At 35.1% G+C, this 19,019-nt stretch overlaps 1 protein-coding gene across 4 annotated transcripts; it reads left to right on the top strand.

The window, feature by feature from the left end:
* Window positions 1–1,078: 1,078 nt before the first annotated feature.
* LOC131660924 (uncharacterized) lies at window positions 1,079–18,479 on the top strand. Of its 4 annotated transcripts, none has more exons than XM_058930286.1 (8): window positions 1,079–1,293; window positions 6,635–7,896; window positions 8,542–8,602; window positions 8,691–8,794; window positions 15,967–16,057; window positions 16,469–16,516; window positions 16,705–16,777; window positions 17,214–18,479. In XM_058930286.1, exons 2-7 carry the CDS (start codon window positions 6,776–6,778, stop codon window positions 16,762–16,764), a joined length of 1,485 nt encoding a protein of 494 aa, XP_058786269.1. In that variant the 5' UTR covers window positions 1,079–1,293; window positions 6,635–6,775; the 3' UTR covers window positions 16,765–16,777; window positions 17,214–18,479. The 4 variants fall into 4 exon arrangements, with proteins under 4 accessions (XP_058786269.1, XP_058786268.1, XP_058786270.1 ...); XM_058930285.1 differs by lacking the exon at window positions 17,214–18,479 and adding an exon at window positions 16,945–17,181; XM_058930287.1 differs by lacking the exon at window positions 17,214–18,479 and having other exon boundaries at window positions 6,635–6,769; window positions 6,884–7,896; window positions 16,705–17,127.
* The last annotated feature ends 540 nt before the right edge of the window (window positions 18,480–19,019 follow it).

Raw genomic sequence — 19,019 nt, 5'->3', positions numbered from 1 at the left:
CATTACCTCCTTTGCCACGATTGCTATTACCTCCACCACGGTTGATGCAGTTGGAAATAGTAGGAGTTGATGCATCAATATGTGAGGCGATGAAGGCAACGTTGTCAGTGGTGCTGGCTGCCTTTCTTGCTCTAGCCTTTTCTTCTAAGAAGAGAATCATTGCGACAAATTTGCGAGCCTACATTAACATATGCATCAATTAGGCCTGAGATGAATTCAAGAACCAAAAGGTCATTGGAGACAGGAGCCCTGACATTAGATAGTTGGTCGGAGAGGGATTTAAGATGTTGACAATAAGAGAATGCACCAGAGATATTTTCCACATGAACGCGTGAAAACTCTTGCTCTAGGTAAAAAGCCCTAGAATTTTTCTTATAATAGGATATGTCAAACAACCTGTTCCAAACAAGTTATGCAGTAGAATCATGTTCAATGATGGTATGGATAAGGTCATTGGAAATCATGTCGTATATCCATTGTAACACGACAACATCAAGGCGAAGCTAGAGTTTAGGATTAGTGTCTTTAAGTGAGGGAGCCGCGAGTGCTATAGAGGGGGATGTAGGTTTATAGATCAAACACTTGATAAACACGAACATGAATTTTGAATAATTCATACCATGTATTTTAAAGAAAACAAATTTACATTAAGTTTTCATTCTGACCGATGCAATACAAAGAAATAAAACCAAACTAAAAAATAAGACGAGAAAACGAGAACTCTAATTTCACTTATATCTAAACACCTAGGAAAAAAAGTACTCCCTCCGACCTTATTTATAAAAGATTCTCTTTTTAGGTTCATTGAATAATGAATGTATCTTGTCTTTTATGTAGACTAGGTACATTTATTATTCAATGAACTTAAAAAAAGAATTTTTACTTATAAATCAGGCCGGAGTAGTAGTATATTTTAAAAGTGATTTTGATATTAAAAAACTTAAAATTTTAAAAGAATTTGAAAACACTATGGTTTGAGAGGTTGTGACTTTTGAAAACCATAAAAGAAAAGGAAGTGTGTTATGACTTATGACAATGATAAATTTGATATTTAGAATTTAGAAGAACTTTTGAGAACACAAATAAAAAAACGTTCTTTACCATCTTAAATCTAAAAGCCCCTTCCACTTTTGGCTTTTTTATATTTGGCCCCTATTGTACTTGTTCCCTTTCTGTGACTTTGGTTACGAACTCGGAATCTCTGCACCCTGCACATTGCTCACCTCTTCCGTCAACCTCCCTCTTTCCTCCGCCGTTCTCCGTCCATTCTGTACGCGTTTTCTGATCTCATCGGTACAGTATCTCTCGCTTGATCCTCTTTTATTCTCTAATCGCTTTCTTGTTTTCTTTTGCTGATAGCTGATTGCTGATTACTTACTTGTTCCAAGTTGTTGTTGTTGTTCGTTTCATCAAGAAACGAAATTATTTGAATTCGATTACTGTTTCTGTTTCAAACCCTAGGGAATGGTGTTCATTACTTACTGTTTTTGAAATATTACTGTGTTAGGTTAGAATTGTGATTAGGAATATATCTTGTTTGTTATTGAACATTGAAGAGAGGATCCAATTTAGGTTATGATTGATTATCCATATTTCCTTACTAGTAATGAATTAGAGAAAAGATTTTGTGGAAATTCACTTTTTCCATTATGCAACATTATCTATGGGGTTTGGATTTTGTTTGCTTATTTGTAAATTAACATTAGTTTATGATTTTGCGTTTATGGAAATGCTTATAGTTGATTGAGAATCTTTTTGTTATGGTTTAATTTGTAATTTGAATTCGCAAACAAAGCAAAATTTTCAGATTCCTTGTATCTTAGACGATATGATAAGAGGATAACCTAGTTGTTTTTTTCAGTTATACACCGATAGAATTCTATGAATCTCATGGAATCAATGAGAGAATAGAGAGAAACTCTAACTAAATTTTTGTATTACTGTGGTATTCTGAAAGTCTGATTGAGTTACAATAGAATTGAACTATTTACAAACCAGTTACTTAGATTAGTTATATGAGAGAGATAGTGTGCAGTAGGTGTATGGTGGGAGTACACTAATTATTACTGTCAGAATCAAGAGATAAAAGAAACTTTAAAAAGGATGATTAACAATAAGGCGGTTGGGGGAGACAACATATTAATTGAAGTGCGAAAGATTCTTAGAGATAGAGACATTGAGTGACTCGTCAAACTCTTCAACAAAATTATGAGGTTAAAGCAAATATTGGATGAGTGAAGAACAAACACTTTAATTCCAATCTATAAGAATAAGGGAGTACAAAATTGTGAAAATTACAGGGGGATTAAACTTATGAGTCATACCATGAAGTTATGGAAAAGAGTGATTGAATGGAGACTAAGAAAATAGACTCAAGTCACTAAGAATCAATTTGATTTTATGTCTGGGAGGTTGACCATGGAAGAAATCTATCTAATGCGATGTGTGATGAAGCAAGATCAACAAGACTTGCACTTAATTTTTATTGACTTGGAAAAGACATATGATAGAGTGCCTAGAGAGATTTTGTGAAAAATCTTAAAGAAGAAAGAGGTTAGGATTGCATATATTCGAGCTATCTAAAATATGTATGAAAGGGTATCGACTAGTGTATGGACAGAGAGGGGAGAGAAGAACGATTTCCCCATTACAATAGGTTTCATCAAAGTTCAACTCTAAGCCCCTACTTTTTTACTTTAACTTTGGATGTACTCACGGAACACATCCAAAAGTTAGCATTGAGATGCATGCTTTTTGCAGGTGATTACTTGGAGAGTCGAAGGAGGATTTAAATGAGACGTTGAAGACGAATTTTAGAAACCCATGCCTTTCGCCTAAGGAGAAGTAAGATGAAGTATATGAAAAGTAAATTCATCAAAAGGAGAAGTGTTTCTAACCTAGAGGTGAAGATTGGAGACTATATCATCCCTCAAGTCACGCGATTTAAATATCTTGGGTCCGTAATATAAAACGATGATAAATAAAAGAGGATGTAAACTATCGAATTTAAGGTGTGTGGTTAAAATGCACAAGGGCTTCAAGAATTTCATGTGACACAACACAAAGGTACCACTCAGGTTGAAGATAATTAGTTTTTATTGGACTGCGGTAAGTGTTGCACAAGACAAAATGTTAGATGGTAAATAATCAACACAAGAATTAAGTAAATGTAGCAAAGATGAGGATGTTGTGTTGAATGTGTGGTAAGACTAGAGAATATTAGTTTAGAAATGACAATATTAGATAGTGTTGGGGTAACACCTATAGTAATAAAGATAGTGGAAAATAGACTTAAGTAGTTATGGCATGTAGAGAGAAAACCTGTAGATTTTGTGGTAAGGAGAGTAGATTAGATGGAGAGGAGTCAAACAACTAGTGGTAGAGGAGTCAAACAACTAGAGGTAGAAGAAGACCTAAAAAAACTATAAAAGAATTTATTAAAAAGGATCTCGAGATTAACGATTTGGATAGAAACATGGTTCTGGATAGAAAATTATGCCAGAAGTTGATCAATGCAGCCGATCCCACTTAATGAGATAATACTTAGTTGTTGTTGTTGTTGTTGGTGAGTGTAGGGTCTAATGACACGACGTGAATTCTAAACATGAAAAGTCGAGTAAAGGGACAAAACTCTACACCAAAGCCAATTTGGATTGCCTTGATTTTAAAGGGAAATTGAAATTTGTATTGCCTTGATTTTAAAGAGAAATTGAAATTCGTATTGCCTTGATTTTAAAGAGAAGTTGAAGTTCAACCATGATTGTGTTAGACTCATACAATTGGTTAATATCTGATTGTGAATTGCTCAAAGATGGTTATAGCTGATGATTTTCTTTTTAAAAAGTATATCTAAGTAAAATGTGTGAAAGCATCTACAAAAGTATGTGTTGAAAACCATTCATGGATGGTATGGAGAAGGGCTCCACTAGTCCACTGCAAATGAGTTCAAGTGGTCAGGTTTAAATAGTGGTGGAAAGGTGTGATGAGAGTTAATGCACCCTCCATAAACAACAAGAAAAGCTAAAATCTAGAGCTCCTTCAATAGAAAAAATGACGTTGCAACCTTTTAGTACAGTCCTTTGGACATCCACACGTGGATGACAAAGTTTTTAGGGCTATAATTATTCAAATAGCTAGGAACATAATTAATAGAAAGTAGGAGCTATAGTAGGAATAGTTGACTGTGAAACTAAGTCTAAGTTTGGAAACATGTAAAGGCCATTGTTGCCAAGCTTGGCTAAAAGGAAAGTTTCCCTAGTAGTCTGAGATTTCAAAAGACATATGTTAGGATGGAACTCGAAGAAAACAATATTATATTATCCTTAACAAATTGTCTGTCACTTACTAAATTCCTTAGATACTTGAAGGAGATTGTGTAGAGTGAGTATAAACTTAAGGCTAAATGGAGATGTGGAAGTAGTTAAACTTATAAAGAGAACTGACATGACTTGGCCATTGCTGATAAAGATTTGGTCACGACCTTCAATTGAAGATTGTTCATGAACATTAAGGCCATTGGATGTGGCATCATGAGAATCACTTGAATCAGGGTATCGACTCACAAAAGAACCTACATTAGAGTTGGCAAGTGTTGAATATAATAAATAGAGAATATTCAATAGGAGGCAAGGCTTAAGGTTTGTTTTGAGGTGCCATGGGAGCAGAGTAAGTGCATGGAGATGGCATATATGTGGCATCCTAACAGGAAACAAAACATGACGTTATGGACAAAAGTAGCTCTAAATAGAGTAAGGCCATGTCATAGGAGCGAAGTTTGCTTGTGGTAACAAACTCTCTGGACTGTGATGTGCTTTGAGGTACACTTATGATATCTCCAAAGGTGTTGAAGGAACATAGTCTGGACTGTGAGGTGCTTTGAGGTACACTTATGATTTCTCCAAAGGTGTCGAAGGAACATAGTCTGGACTGTGACGTGCTTTGAGGTACACTTATGATTTCTCCAAAGGTGTTGAAGGAACATAGTTTGATAGAACCAACTTCTCTTTCTTGAAGCGGTGATAGGTGATCAAGGCACCATGCTTGATGCGGTGATAGCAAGTCGAGGCACCATGGTCATTTTTTTTTGGCATACCTGACATTGAACAGGGTTACCACAACACCCACTACCACATCCACCACCTTTACTCAGAGAGTTGTAGGACAACATATCAAAATTATCATAATTTGGAGGTGCAGGTTGAGTTTACCTCACCTTAGGAGAAAGTATCATTGGGCGTGGATACCAATGTGGGATTCATTGTCGTAGAAGACCATGAGATTCATACTTATAGCAATAATAGTTTGCTTACAAAACGGATCAAAATGAGCTTCGTAACATAATAACAAGGTTTCAACCTCTTCGTCCGAAACAAATCCAAAATTTCCATTTATTAAGCTATTTGATTAAGCTACGAAGTTCACACACAAAGTTCTGGCAATTTTCCAAGCGAGTATGACGTAGCTCTTATCAGAGTTGGCACTTATTAACATTTATGTGCTATTGAAAATATGCACGGATCTTGCCTCATAGGATCCACGAGCTTTTGCATCCCAATCACGTGAGTAAGCATTTCATAAGAAATTGTGGATTGCTGCCACACAAGGAGGATTTGTTCATGTTGTTCAAAGCCTCGTACTTCTGGGAAATGTGATTTGCATCGTCATCGTCGTCATCATCATCATCATCATCATCATCATCATCAATTGTATGATACTTGATCGAAATTGACAGATTGATAAGAAATAGTGAAGCTTGTGATCCTTGGTCATAGACTGACACTAGGGAAGATGATTCTCTGGATATAGTTTTTGAGAGATTACAAGGAAGGGGTGTTTGTTCGTTGGAAAAACGATCCAATGCCAGAGGCTTTAGGAACAAAGGGAGATTTGACTAATAGCGTAATATGTTTTTATATTTGGGCTTACACTTGCAAAACTGACTTGTAAGGTGAGGAGTGCGAGAATTGGGTTTTTTCAAATACACCCCTTTCACGCCCAACACTATGAAGCTCGATGCATGGATATAAATGGTGAGTGACCCAATCAATAGATTTTGATACTAGGTTATAATTCTATGAATATCATGGATTCAAGGCGAGAATAGGAGAAACTCTAACTCAATCTTTATTCGAAACTATGATTTGATTCAATTACAACAGAATTGATCTATTTATAGCTAGGTAGGAATGCTCGTAGTTCTAACTATATTTTTGCTCGTTTCTAGAATTTAGGGATTAGTTACATAAGAGAAATATGGTACAATAGGTGTATGATAGGAGTACAATAAGGTCTTAAACTTATACTGAGAGGATTTTAACTAACTGATTGTTAGTTGAACCTTATCTTTTAATATACACTTATACGATACAATTTTGAGGTATTAAGCTTGTTTCATGATAGCTTCCATCTTCTAATTTTGAAGTTTTCAAATTTGCAGTAATTAAAAATTCGAGTCATATATTTTGCTTAATGGAAAATATATTGGTCTCTAGCTATCTATGATTGCAAATTTGTTTGCCTTTTTGTATTTCTTTCTTATTATTTTCCCTACTTTTATTATGATTGCAAATTTGTTTGCCTTTTTCTATTTCGTTCTTATTATTTTCCCTACTGTTATTTGTTATTTTCAAATCAGGTGACGGTTGTTGTGTGTTGACTGGATGAAATTGACAAATTTGCTTCTAGTGGTTCAACAATCTTGAATTTGATACATGAAAATGCCACCATTATCTGAACTCCTTATCGCTGGAGCTTTGTAGCAGTGATTCAGGTGATAATGTTAATACAAAGTTCTCTTAGTTCAGTTGAAGCTGGTCTATGTAATGTATATAATGATGGGAAAGATTTTCAATGTGACGGGATACCTAGTGGTGAAACTTGGCAGGTTTGTCTGAAATGCAACAAGTACCCTATTGACTGGTGTAAAAAAGCTAAACCAATGGAAGAGGATAGAAGGAATGCTGATGATCCTTACAACTCAAACTGTGCAAGAAGCTCTGGTCAACCATCAACTGCAAGTATAATGACTGAAACTACCGCACCTAATTTTGTATACAGGAGAAAAAAGCTACGGAAGGGATCAACTGCTCCTCTTTTCAAGCTTGGGCCAACTGATGTGCAGACAATTGCCAATATCCCTTCAGTCATAAGTTCCTCTTTGCATTTATCATCAGCTGAGGATCAAACAACTGATTTTGTAGTTGAGCATCAAATTGAAATGGTTAAAGAACCTACTGTGCCTTCTGTCTTACTTGAAGAAGCAGCCAAAGATATCATACAGAAAAAATTAGGTATTGGCAGTGTAAATGATAGTTGTTCCTCTTCAAAGTCAAATATGGCACTTGTTTCAGATTCCTTAGATACTGAGATGGATAACACTGGCGAATGCTCTTCCTCCGGTGTAATAGGAATGGATGCTGCAAGTGAAGATTTAACAGAAAAGGAGTTCTGTGTTAATATTTTAAGAAGCCACGGACTTCTTAAAGGAGATACTCTTACATGCAATGTGGTTTCTGTTGAAGGTGCTGTTACCATTGGTAATAACTACTGTTCCAGGTCATGCAAAATATGTGGTCATTTGGACAGTTCAGGGAAAATGCTTTTATGTGATCATTGTGAAGATTCATATCATCCATATTGCTACAATTCACGTTTCAAAAAATTACCAATTGATGAGTGGTTTTGTCATTCGTGTCTTAGTAAAAGGCAGAAAATTCTTAAGGAGACAATTAACAAATCACCAGGCATCAATAGTGAAATGAGGAAATATAGAACTGCCAAGGGTGAAATGAATCCCATACTGTTGATGTTGAGAGACACTGAGCCATATGCAAGTGGCGTGCGAGTTGGTAAAGGTTTTCAAGCTGCAGTACCTGACTGGTCAAACCCTGTAAAAAGGTAACTTCCGTTTTAAAGAATCACAACTGTTTTGAAGCAAAATTTGTACGACACCCATCAATTGTACTGGATTTTCTTAAATTGCTTTAAACATAAGCTTTTACTAAGTTTATTTTATGTTAACAATTTATTCATTGGGGAGTCAAATATTGCCAGATGTTAGTTGTAGAGAAATTAACATACAAAAAACTGGTTTTTTTAATCAATACTCAATTTCTATTTTGTTTTCCTTTTTGAAAACAATTCACTTGGCTTCAAGAATGTATTGTTATTATATTTTAATACAATATTATCATGTCATCAATTTCTTTTTTTAATAATTGTTATTCACTTAATCTACACATTGCTCTAATTTCCCTTTAGAAGGCTACATGGGGCAAACAAAAGTAACATATGAGGATGATTTAATGCTAATGTTGATACACAATGTATTTACTTTGAGTGACCTTGGGCAATAAATTCATGAATGTATTATTGCAGGCTTCTTAAAATTTAAGAATATGACAATGTAGTTTGCTAATAAGTCTAAGACACGAATAGGTTAGATTTACATCTACAAGATATACATATACCAGGTCAGCCTTGACAGGAAAAGGAAATAAACAGATTCTAAAACCCGTGATTATCATTTTGTTTTTCTGTCAGTGATGAAGACGACTTTCCAGAACCATTGGAAATTAATCCTTCCGAGTCTTATGGAACGCAGGTAAAGGTTGTGGTTATTTTTTTTATGATTTATAATGCATTTTCATTTGGTCCTCAGAGTGATGCAAACAAAGTTTCCTATTCTGCAGGAAGAAAATATGAGAAATCCAATTAAAGTCACCATTGGCAATTGGCTTCAATGCCAGGAGGTTATAGATAAAACTAGCGAAACAATATGTGGCAAATGGCGCAGGTAAGCCGCATAACTTTGTTCTTGCTCTTGATTGATTTTGTAACTTCTTCTCTCGAATGATTTTCCTATTCAAAACTCCTTTGTTTGTTAAACAAGGACAGATAAAAAATTGTAAAATGGTTGAATTCAAACTTCACTCACGTTTATTTCTCAAGAGTTCAGCAGGCAATGATGTATCATGTAGCAGTTACACAACCCAAATAAAAGTATTTCTTGATGATCGATAATTTCTACCCTTTAGTTGAAGGGTTGGATCGGAGCCCTACTCTGTTAGGTAATGGCTGAATGCTGATAATTAGGGCTGTTAAGACTTCAGGTTAAGAGCAGGATTTGGATTATCTCCTGTTGTTCTAAGAACAAAATGGATGTTTATTGAAAAATATAAAAAAAATTGTACGGAACAACCCAATATTATGACCGAAAGTGGTATCTTTGTTAGAAAATCTTAGAAATTGAGTTAGGTTTAACTCAACCCTACCACAAAAATCAATTTGTAAGGTGACGTATGTCTCACACATATAAACACTTTTTCAGCCTATATTGGATCCAATAGTATCTTAGAAATGGGAAGTACTTTGTTACCACTTTTAGTACTTTTATTGTAAAGAATATGAAGGTTCCCTGGTTCCTGGTCCGACTGGCTGCACCTATGGCCAAAAACCCCAAGTCTATCCCAAATGAATAAATAATTAAATACTCCTCATTTTCAATCCCCTTTCGTATTTATATGCTACATGCATTATTTTCCCTAACTAACTTCCTAGTTAACCTACTAACCAACTAACTGACTAAGGTTGACCTATCAACTCTAAAAATTGTGAAGAACCAAAAGGTGATGCAAATAGTTGAGTGAGAATTTGAGTGTTTGCACTGGATTTTTTGTATTCTATTAGAAAATAAGGAATAAGGAGGATTACGACTTCATATAAAAAAAGAATATTCTAAAAGAAAAAAATTTCTAGCAGAGTATTATTATAATGACAAGATTAAATATAGAACATGAATAAATAGGGAAATTACACGGTTACTCCAACACCCTCTAGTTTGTGCATATATATTTATCATGCCAAATTTTCCTACAAAATGCTCAAATGTAGATCTAGCCAAACTTTTGGTGAGGATGTTTGCAGTTTGTTGACTTGAAGTTACAAATGGTAGACATATGAGACCGGCATCTAATTTTTCTTTTATAAAGTGACAGTCTATTTCAATGTGTTTGATCCTATCATGTTGGACTGAATTATGAGTTTTGCTGATGGTTGCATTATTGTTAGAGTATAATTTCAGTGAAAGTTCAATCTTCACTTTTAGTTCTTCTAAAATTCAGTGGATTCACGGTCCTTCACAAATAATTGAGCCATAGCTCAAAATTTGGTCTCTGCACTACTGAATTATGAGTTTTGCTGATGGTTGCATTATTGTTAGAGTATAATTTCAGTGAAAGTTCAATCTTTACTTTTAGTTCTTCTAAAGTTCGGTGGATTCACGGTCCTTCACAAATACCTTGAGCCATAACTCAAAATTTGGTCTCTGCACTACTAAATTATGAGTTTTGCTGATGGTTGCATTATTGTTAGAGTATAATTTCAGTGAAAGTTCAATCTTTACTTTTAGGGTATGTTTGTTTTTAGAAGAAATAGGGGAGAGAGAAGTTGGTGAGAGAGAAGTTGAAGAGAGATTTATACTTCTCTTGTTTGGTTTGGAAAGAAGTTGGAGAGAGAGGCTAATTAAATGTGGGCTCCACCATTTTTTCATTTCTTCTCAAAACAGAAGAGAAATGGAAAGACGAGGCTCTTTACTTATGAGTTTTCTATTTTACCCTTGTTATTATTATCCATTCAATTGTCAATAATTCTTGGCTTCATGCTTTTCTCATTATTATTTCTCGTATATATAAAGGTTACAGGGCTATATCGGTAATTACACTAAATAAATACATTTAAACTAATTCCTATTCACATCCCCCCTCAAATTGATGCTGCTTGTCAATGAGCATCAATTTGCTAACAAGAAACTGATGACGTGGACGCGGAACAGCCTTGGTAAGAATATCTGCAATCTGCAACTGAGTACTGACATGAGGAAGTGATATTATTCTGTCATCATAAGCGTCACGGATTGAGTGACAATCAACTTCAATATGTTTGGTGCGTTCATGAAAAACCGGATTCGCAACAATTTGGATGGCACTTGTATTGTCAGCATAAAGTGAAGTTGGCTCTATTTGAGGAAATCCAAGTTCAGCCAAAAGACCACGGAGCCAAATTATTTCAGAACAAGCCGCAGACATGGCACGATACTCAGATTCAGTAGAAGATTTAGAGACTCTTGCTTGTTTCTTACTTTTCCATGAGATCAATGAAGAGCCAAGAAACATGCACCAACCAGTGACAGATCGTCGAGTATCAGGGCACCCTGCCCAATCGGCATCACTATAAGCACTCAATTTAGGAGGAACTCCAGTAGGAAAGAATAAACCACGATGAGAGCTTCCCTTCAAGTAACGAATTATACGTCGAACTGCTGCCAAGTGTAGGTGGCGAGGAGAGTGCATGAATTGACGTACTTGTTGAACAGCAAATGATATGTCAGGGCGAGTAATAGTCAAGTAATTAAGGCTACCCACAAGTTGACGATACAATAAGGGATCATGCAACAGATCACCATCATCACGATGATATTTAACATTAACCTCAAGAGGAGTATCTACTGGATTAGCTGATTGCAGACCAGCCATAGAAATTAAATCTGTGGCATACTTGGTGTTGATGGAGGAATATGCCCCTGGATGTAGAATGAACCTCAAGACCAAGAAAATAATGCAAATTACCAAGATCTTTCATATGAAACGCTGCTTGTAACTGCTGTTTAAGGCTTTGAATGGAAGCATGATCAGAACCAGTAATAATCATATCATCAACATACAGAAGAAGTAGGACAATTCCAGTAGATGTTTTATGAATAAATAGAGAAGAATCGTACTGACTCTGAGTAAAGGAAAACCCAAGTAGAGTGGAGCGAAATTTTTCATACCATGCTCTAGGCGCTTGTTTCAAACCGTATAAGGAGCGTTTGAGCTTGCACACACCCTTAGATGACGGAAATAAACCTTGAGGAGGAGTCATATAAATATCTTCCGCCAGGTCACCATGAAGAAAAGCATTTTTCACATCTAATTGATGAAGAGTCCACCTGTTAGAAGCAGCTATAGAGAGTACCGTACGAACAGATGTCATTTTGGCAACTGGTGCAAATGTCTCATCATAATCAATTCCATATTCCTGCTTGTTTCCTAAGGCAACCAAGCGAGCCTTGAAACGGTTGAGGGACCCATCAGAATTCAATTTCACCGAATACACCCATTTGCAGCCAATGGGTTTAACATCAGGAGGACAAGAGACAATATCCCATGTGAAATTCTCTTGAAGAGCTTGAAGTTCCTCATTCATTGCTTTTATCCAACGTACATCTTTAACAGCCTGTGAATAGCAAGTAGGAATAGATATGCTAGAGAGTGTGGCAGTCAGAGAAGTATGTGAGGAATCATACCTGTCTGGTGAATATCTATCTGGTGCTCAAGATATTCGACCAGAACGTCGTGGTTCAACCATTACAGGATCAGGTGGCGGTTCAGCATCGGGAAGGGGTGTGGGAACCTGCTGTTTGTGTTTTCTGACATATACATGACCTGGTTTATAGCGTTCTATAGATTGAGGCATAATAGAAAACTTAGGAAGAGTAACAATATCATTCATGACAAGAGAAACACATGGAAACATAAACTGATTATCAAAAAATGTCACATTCCTAGAAATACGAAAACGATGGTTAGTGACATCATAACACACAAATCCCTTATGAGAGTGACTATACCCCATAAATGCACATTGAACAGACTGCGCTCCAAGCTTATGCCTTTCAAATGGAGGTAAGTGAACAAAACAAACACATCCAAAGGTATGTAAATCATTATAATTAGGTTGAATTTTAAAAAGACGAAAAAAAGGAGAATCGAGATCAATAACCGTAGAAGGAAGACGATTGATCAAGAAGACAGCTGTGGAAAGAGCCTCCACCCAAAATCGGGGTGGTACAGAAGCTTGAAGAAGTAAAGTGCGTGTCACATCAAGCAAATGACGATTCTTGCGTTCTGCCATCCCATTTTGTTGGGGGGTATTGGGACAAGATCGTTGAGACAAACTGATACCATGTCAATAATTCTTGGCTTCATGCTTTTCTCATTATTATTTCTCGTATATATAAAGGTTACAGGGCTATATCGGTAATTACACTAAATAAATACATTTAAACTAATTCCTATTCACATCAATTAATATCATTATTCCTTCACAGTGAATTATTTATGCCATATTTCTTGAATGCAAAGGTTATTTTTTCTATTTTAATGACTCAGGCCATTTTAATTTTTTTGTCAACTCTCTTATTTAATTAATTTAACAACTAAATTTAAGATAAGGACTATATTGTAATTTGCTTAAATCATTATCATTCTCTCTTTCCTATTTCTCTTCTTTCTCTCTTATACCAAACATCATATCAAATTCACTCTATTTCTCATCTCTTTCTCTCTTCTCACACTCTTTCTCACATCTTTCTCTCTTCTATACTTCTCTTCACATCCAAACAGACCCTTAGTTCTTCTAAAGTTCGGTGGATTCACGGTCCTTCACAAATACCTTGAGCCATAACTCAAAATTTGGTCTCTGCACTACTAAATTATGAGTTTTGCTGATGGTTGCATTATTGTTAGAGTATAATTTTAGTGAAAGTTCAATCTTTACTTTTAGTTCTTCTAAAATTCGGTGGATTCACGGTCCTTCACAAATACCTTGAGCCATAGCTCAAAATTTGGTCTCTGCACTACTTCTTGCTACCACTCTTTGTTTCTTGCTTCTCTAAGTTACAAAATTATCTAAACATATGTAGATCTTCGATATGTTATTGATTCTGTCCAATCGGCATCCGTGAATATAGAGACATTCCTTTCACTAGTCTTAAAAAATAAGCTCTTTATTGGATTAGCTTTCAGATACCTCAGGATTCTGCAAGCAGTCTCACGACGATTCACTTCTTTAATCAAGCTAATTTGAGACTTTTCTTTTTCGAGCAACACACATTTGTGAGAGACATACCACATATTCATCCAAAACCTTAAGGTGATAGGTGAGTGGGTTCTCCCACTTATAAATGCTTAAGTCTCTCACATTTCTAACCAATGTGAGACTTTCCCACACTACGCACACTTGTAATTCTTAGAGGCCAGTCTAAGTTGACAACACGGGATAACAGAATTCTTACAGTGTTGAACTTCGCAATTGAAGCTAATTTCTCTGAGTAATCTAATACCATAGGTTTGAGTGAAACCTTTAGCAACTAACATGGCTTTAGATCTTTCAATTGACCCATCTGAATGGTATTTCACGGTAAATATCCATTTTTTCCCACAGTCTTCTTACCATCTAGTAGTATCATAACACTCCAAGTCTTGTTCTTGTTAAGTGCTCTCATCTTCTCAAATACAACTTCCCTCCACTTCGTAACTTCTAGAACATCTATACTTTTTTTAGTATTTCAACACTAGACAATTGTGAGGTAAAAGTAGAGAATGATGAAGAAATATTTGAGTAAGAAATAAAATTGGACAAAGGATGTTTAGTGCAGGACCTAACAAATTTTCTGATAGTTATTGGTTCATCAACATCAGGATAAATGATACAAATATCAGACACTGAAATAGATCTACCTTTCTTTTTCTTAAGAGACGGATCATTCCCTGTTTCAGATTCATGGTAGTGTTGGGATGTGGACTCATTGTGATTTTTTCTCACAAAGACCTTTCCTTGGCAAATCTTACTTTTTGCTTCGAATCTTTTTTCTACCAGTGTGTCATCATTATGTGGCATTTCTATTCGTTCATCGTTATCATCATCTTTACTATTCTCATTATTGTTTTCATGAGAAAAGTTCCTCACTTATAGTAGGAGTAGGTTCAGTAGGTAAATCATGGCCATTTGTTGTTGGTGCCGAAGTGCAAGTCTAAATTTTTTGTGATATTGGCAAAGATGAATTAAAAAAACTTATTTGAAACGAGTCTTCTTCCTTAAAACAACACCTATTTCAAACTTTCAGACGAAGGACTTGGGTCCTCTACGTTACTTTCTTGGATTGAGGTTACTCCATCAAAGTTAGGTATTGTTATTTTTCAAAGGAAGTATGCCATTGATATTTTGCAGGAGACGTATCTTATAGATTGTAAACTAGTTGATACTCCTATGAATCCTAATGGAAAGACTAGTGGAAAAATTGATTTATCTCACCGTGACAAAACCAAACATATCTTTTCTAGTTTGTGCCGCAAGTCAATTCCTTACTCTCCATTCGTTAGTCATTGGAATGCAGTTATTCAAATTCTTAAGTACATCAAAAGAGCACTTGGAAAAGGGCTTGTTTTCCCAGATAGAGGTCACTCTAATATTGTTGGGTATTCATACGCTGATTGGGCACGGGATGCTTGTGATAGGAGGTCTACTTATGGTTATTGTATTTTTGTGGGTGGAAATTTAATTTCTTGGAAAAGCAAAAATCAGACTGTTGTTGTCCGGTCAAGTACAAAAGTTGATTGTGAGTTATGGCTCATGCTACATGACATGCGAGCTTGTATGGTTGAAACATTTTCTGCAAGAGCTACAAGTATGCAAAAGCAAGACTCATACATGTAGAAAATGTATTGGATATATTTCAAAGTTATGAATAAAGTAAATGCACTAATATATTTAAATAGGCTATTCTAAACCTAATGAGTCTGGTTAATAGGCTGAATACAGTTATTTGTAATTAGTTACTACAAATATGCACTATTTACAACAATATATTAATTAAAGTGACATCTCTTATTACTGTCTCCAACGGGATTTGAACTCCGTCCCCGGTCCCCCCTTGAGTAGCACATTTTCTTCCCATAATCTTTATTGAAATGTTTTTATCGTGCCTTTCCTTATAATCAGACAACATTTTTATTATCCTTTTTTTTTTGCTGCTTTCTCAATGAAGATGATTCGTATATGAAAGAGAAAAATGAGTGAGGGGTGCTAATGAATGTCTAGTTGATTGAGCTCTTAACACCGTAATCTAATTTCTGTTTTGTTTGCCAGGGCTCCACTATTTGAAGTTCAAACCAATGGCTGGGAGTGCTTCTGTGCTATTCATTGGGATCCATCTCATGCTGATTGTTCTGTACCTCAGGTGAAATATATTTAAATCTAGGCTTTCTGATAAATTTAGAGTTAGGAGTTGAAGGAAATTGTATAAGAATTGACGATGCGTTAAAATAGGACAACAATTGTGAAGAAAGGTCATTCAAAAACAGCTTGTAGTTATGCTTGTGCCTAATAAAATTGGCTTTAGAGAAAAGCTCACCCTGTACAACTCCATGCAGCCCCTGTACAACTTGCAGGGGGATTTTAGAGTATAATGCCTCCAGTTAGTTACTTCATTTGTAACTGACACCTGTATGTGCAACCAAAATTCATTCATTGATACTATTTCTACAATTCCATCTAGCAGACTGGATTTCTACAATTCAAGTGCGTTTGTCCTTTTCTGCTCCTGTGTACTTTGATGTAGCTTTGAATATTATTTTGTTTCATCCTGCAGGAGGTGGAGACAGATGAAATTCAAAAGCAACTGAAGTATATAGAAATGGTATGTTTAAACTGCATAATTCTTACTAGTTACTACTTACTAATCAAAATAATCTGTGGTGGGCATTTCTTGGTTTGTAATTCTGCTTGTATGCTGTAAAAGATTGAAACATAATTTGCAATGATCATCATGATATATTTTTTAATTTGTTCCCTTTTCCTACCTGTGTTTCCCTACTTGCCGTACAGCTGAGACCGCGACTTGCTGCTAGACAGAGAAAATCAGATTGCACAAATAAAGGTGATTGAAGATTCCATAGTGGTGAGACATCTGGATTTTTTTTTTTTGTATATTGAAAAATCATGTCATACAAACCCAAATTGTATGTGTTCCATATCATCGAGTGGGCATTTTGTATTTACTGTATGACAGGATATGGAACAATATTTTTTCATCCAGCTTAGTTAGATTTTGTCCCCATTTCTTAGGTTATTGCTTCAATTTTGGTACAAGTGCAAACAATGATAGCTTAGGGGTCATTTTTCCTATCATGAGGGAAACCATTGCTTTCTACTTGCTCAATTGATGTCAAATTTTCGAGAAATTAAAGACCAGTAATGAAAGTTGTATCATATTTACCTTTTTTGAAAGGCAAACTGACAACTTCCTAACTCAGTTGTCAGAAGAATACTAACTATTAAAACAAACTCGAGTACATTCATTCACTCCCTTTGATACATTTATTGATTGATTTTAGAGCCAAATGCAGAAGGTGTGTTTCTTTTTGGGGGGTGACAGACATTTAATGTTAGGAATGTGCAGTGGAGGTTTCTATGCATCACTGTATGGATACTCCCCTGCCACCAACCTCTCCCTTTGTCCTCAACTCTGTCATCTTCTCACAAAACTATGCATCAATCGCGTTGGACTTCCTTACCGTTCAACTGAGTGTTTTGTTATTAGTTCAAGTAAAGTAATCTATAGAAGCAACTTCATTCTTCATGTGTTTTGTTGGCACTGTGGTTTTGGTCTCACTGGCTTAAGAGGGATGAGAAAGACGCAGAGTGGACTGAGAATATTATGTGCTGTGTATTAATGTAACAGGTTTTGACTTCTACTTTTTGTTTGTTTGAAGAACTGGTGTATTTTAAAAGATTTTTTTTTATACAACAAAAAATTCCTGATACTAAAAAGAAGCAACAGTGTGTGTTAAGTCCTTTAGAATTGTGTTGCAACGACTTTGACAAGCAGCATTGCGTTGCTTCTTTTGTTTTGTTTTGTCTCTTGTTGTGTATTTTCAAATATGTTGTGTCTTTTTAGTGGCATCAGATGAAATACCAAAAAACTCTCTCTTTGAGTACACAACATAACCATTTCTTTGCAATAATCTATGTACTGTTTAGTTCTACTAAATTTCCTGCAAACCTGCTTTATGACAGTTCTATATTCATAATCGGATTTGAATAGGAGACTACGCCTTATTAGTATATTAAACAGCTCAGCCGATAACAGTTAACCAAGCTTTCCATTGCTTACTAGTATTATATTGCTTGAAATAAAGTAATTAAAACATTAGAAATACTAACTAGTGCCCTTGGGGCATTTTTTAAAACCTTAAAGAAGTAAGTTTTTTTTGGCCAATTTTTTATAAAATATTTTTTTATTTAGAAACCTTAAAGAGTGTCTCATGGTACTGGTTAACAAGACCCTTAAAACATTGATTTAACCCTTATATCCTCTACCGACACTAACTACTTACCATTTACATTTACAGCATAATACCCAATAGAAATACCCCATTTTCTTTCTGAAAACTTTTCATTATCTAGAAAGTTATATTCATTTTATATTGCTATTAAAATGTTTCATAGTTTCTTAAAATGCTATATATTTTTTAAAATTGTACTTTGGATCTTCTTCACTACTTCCTTATTTTATTTATGTTTTCTTATGTTTATTATTTGAAATGAATGATAACAAGAAATAATTTCTTTTTCCATCCCTAGGTCACACCTTTGAAAACTCGAAATTATCTTAAGATGTTATTGGAGATTATTAGATGCAAATGGATGAGCGTCCTTCATAATGTCATGTTGATATTATTTTTTTAAATATAAAAAATAATGTATAAACATAACAAAAATAATATCAACATGTACATAATCAAATATTGCATCTAATAAAATCCTAAATGCACAAATACTTAGTCGAAAATTGCAAATACAAGAAGAATAAGTAGCATACTATACACATATACCATCACATATAAAATATAATAGATAAAATATTAAATATTGACAAGATATAGTTTGGAGAGAACATACCAATACCAATCGTTAGTTGGTTCAGTGGTGATTGACGCTAGACTTGGTAGGGAGGATCACAGTTCGATCCCCCGCAATTGCGATCGGGAGGGGTTTTACCCACTTGATACCAGAGATGATCCCTCGAGTTGAACTATACGTGGTGATAAGTCAAAAAAAGAGAACATACCAATAACTCTGGTAAGAAATAACTTGATGCACAGGAAATCATTAGTAAAATAATGAACAGAATCAATTTT

This window comes from Vicia villosa, linkage group LG3 (assembly GCF_029867415.1).
Source record: "Vicia villosa cultivar HV-30 ecotype Madison, WI linkage group LG3, Vvil1.0, whole genome shotgun sequence".
Taxonomy (NCBI): domain Eukaryota; kingdom Viridiplantae; phylum Streptophyta; class Magnoliopsida; order Fabales; family Fabaceae; genus Vicia; species Vicia villosa.
The sequence above is the reverse complement of the archived record's forward strand: the minus strand, read 5'-3'. Positions and strand labels throughout refer to the sequence as shown.

What these genes read in the sequence shown, in the direction of transcription:
- LOC131660924 (XM_058930286.1), top strand. Translation starts at nt 6,776, where the DNA reads ATGTTAATACAAAGTTCTCTTAGTTCAGTTGAAGCTGGTCTATGTAAT. An exon ending in TGGTCAAACCCTGTAAAAAG is followed by an intron (nt 7,897 to 8,541) that starts GTAACTTCCGTT and finishes TTTTTCTGTCAG; the next exon opens with TGATGAAGACGACTTTCCAG. An exon ending in CCGAGTCTTATGGAACGCAG is followed by an intron (nt 8,603 to 8,690) that starts GTAAAGGTTGTG and finishes CCTATTCTGCAG; the next exon opens with GAAGAAAATATGAGAAATCC.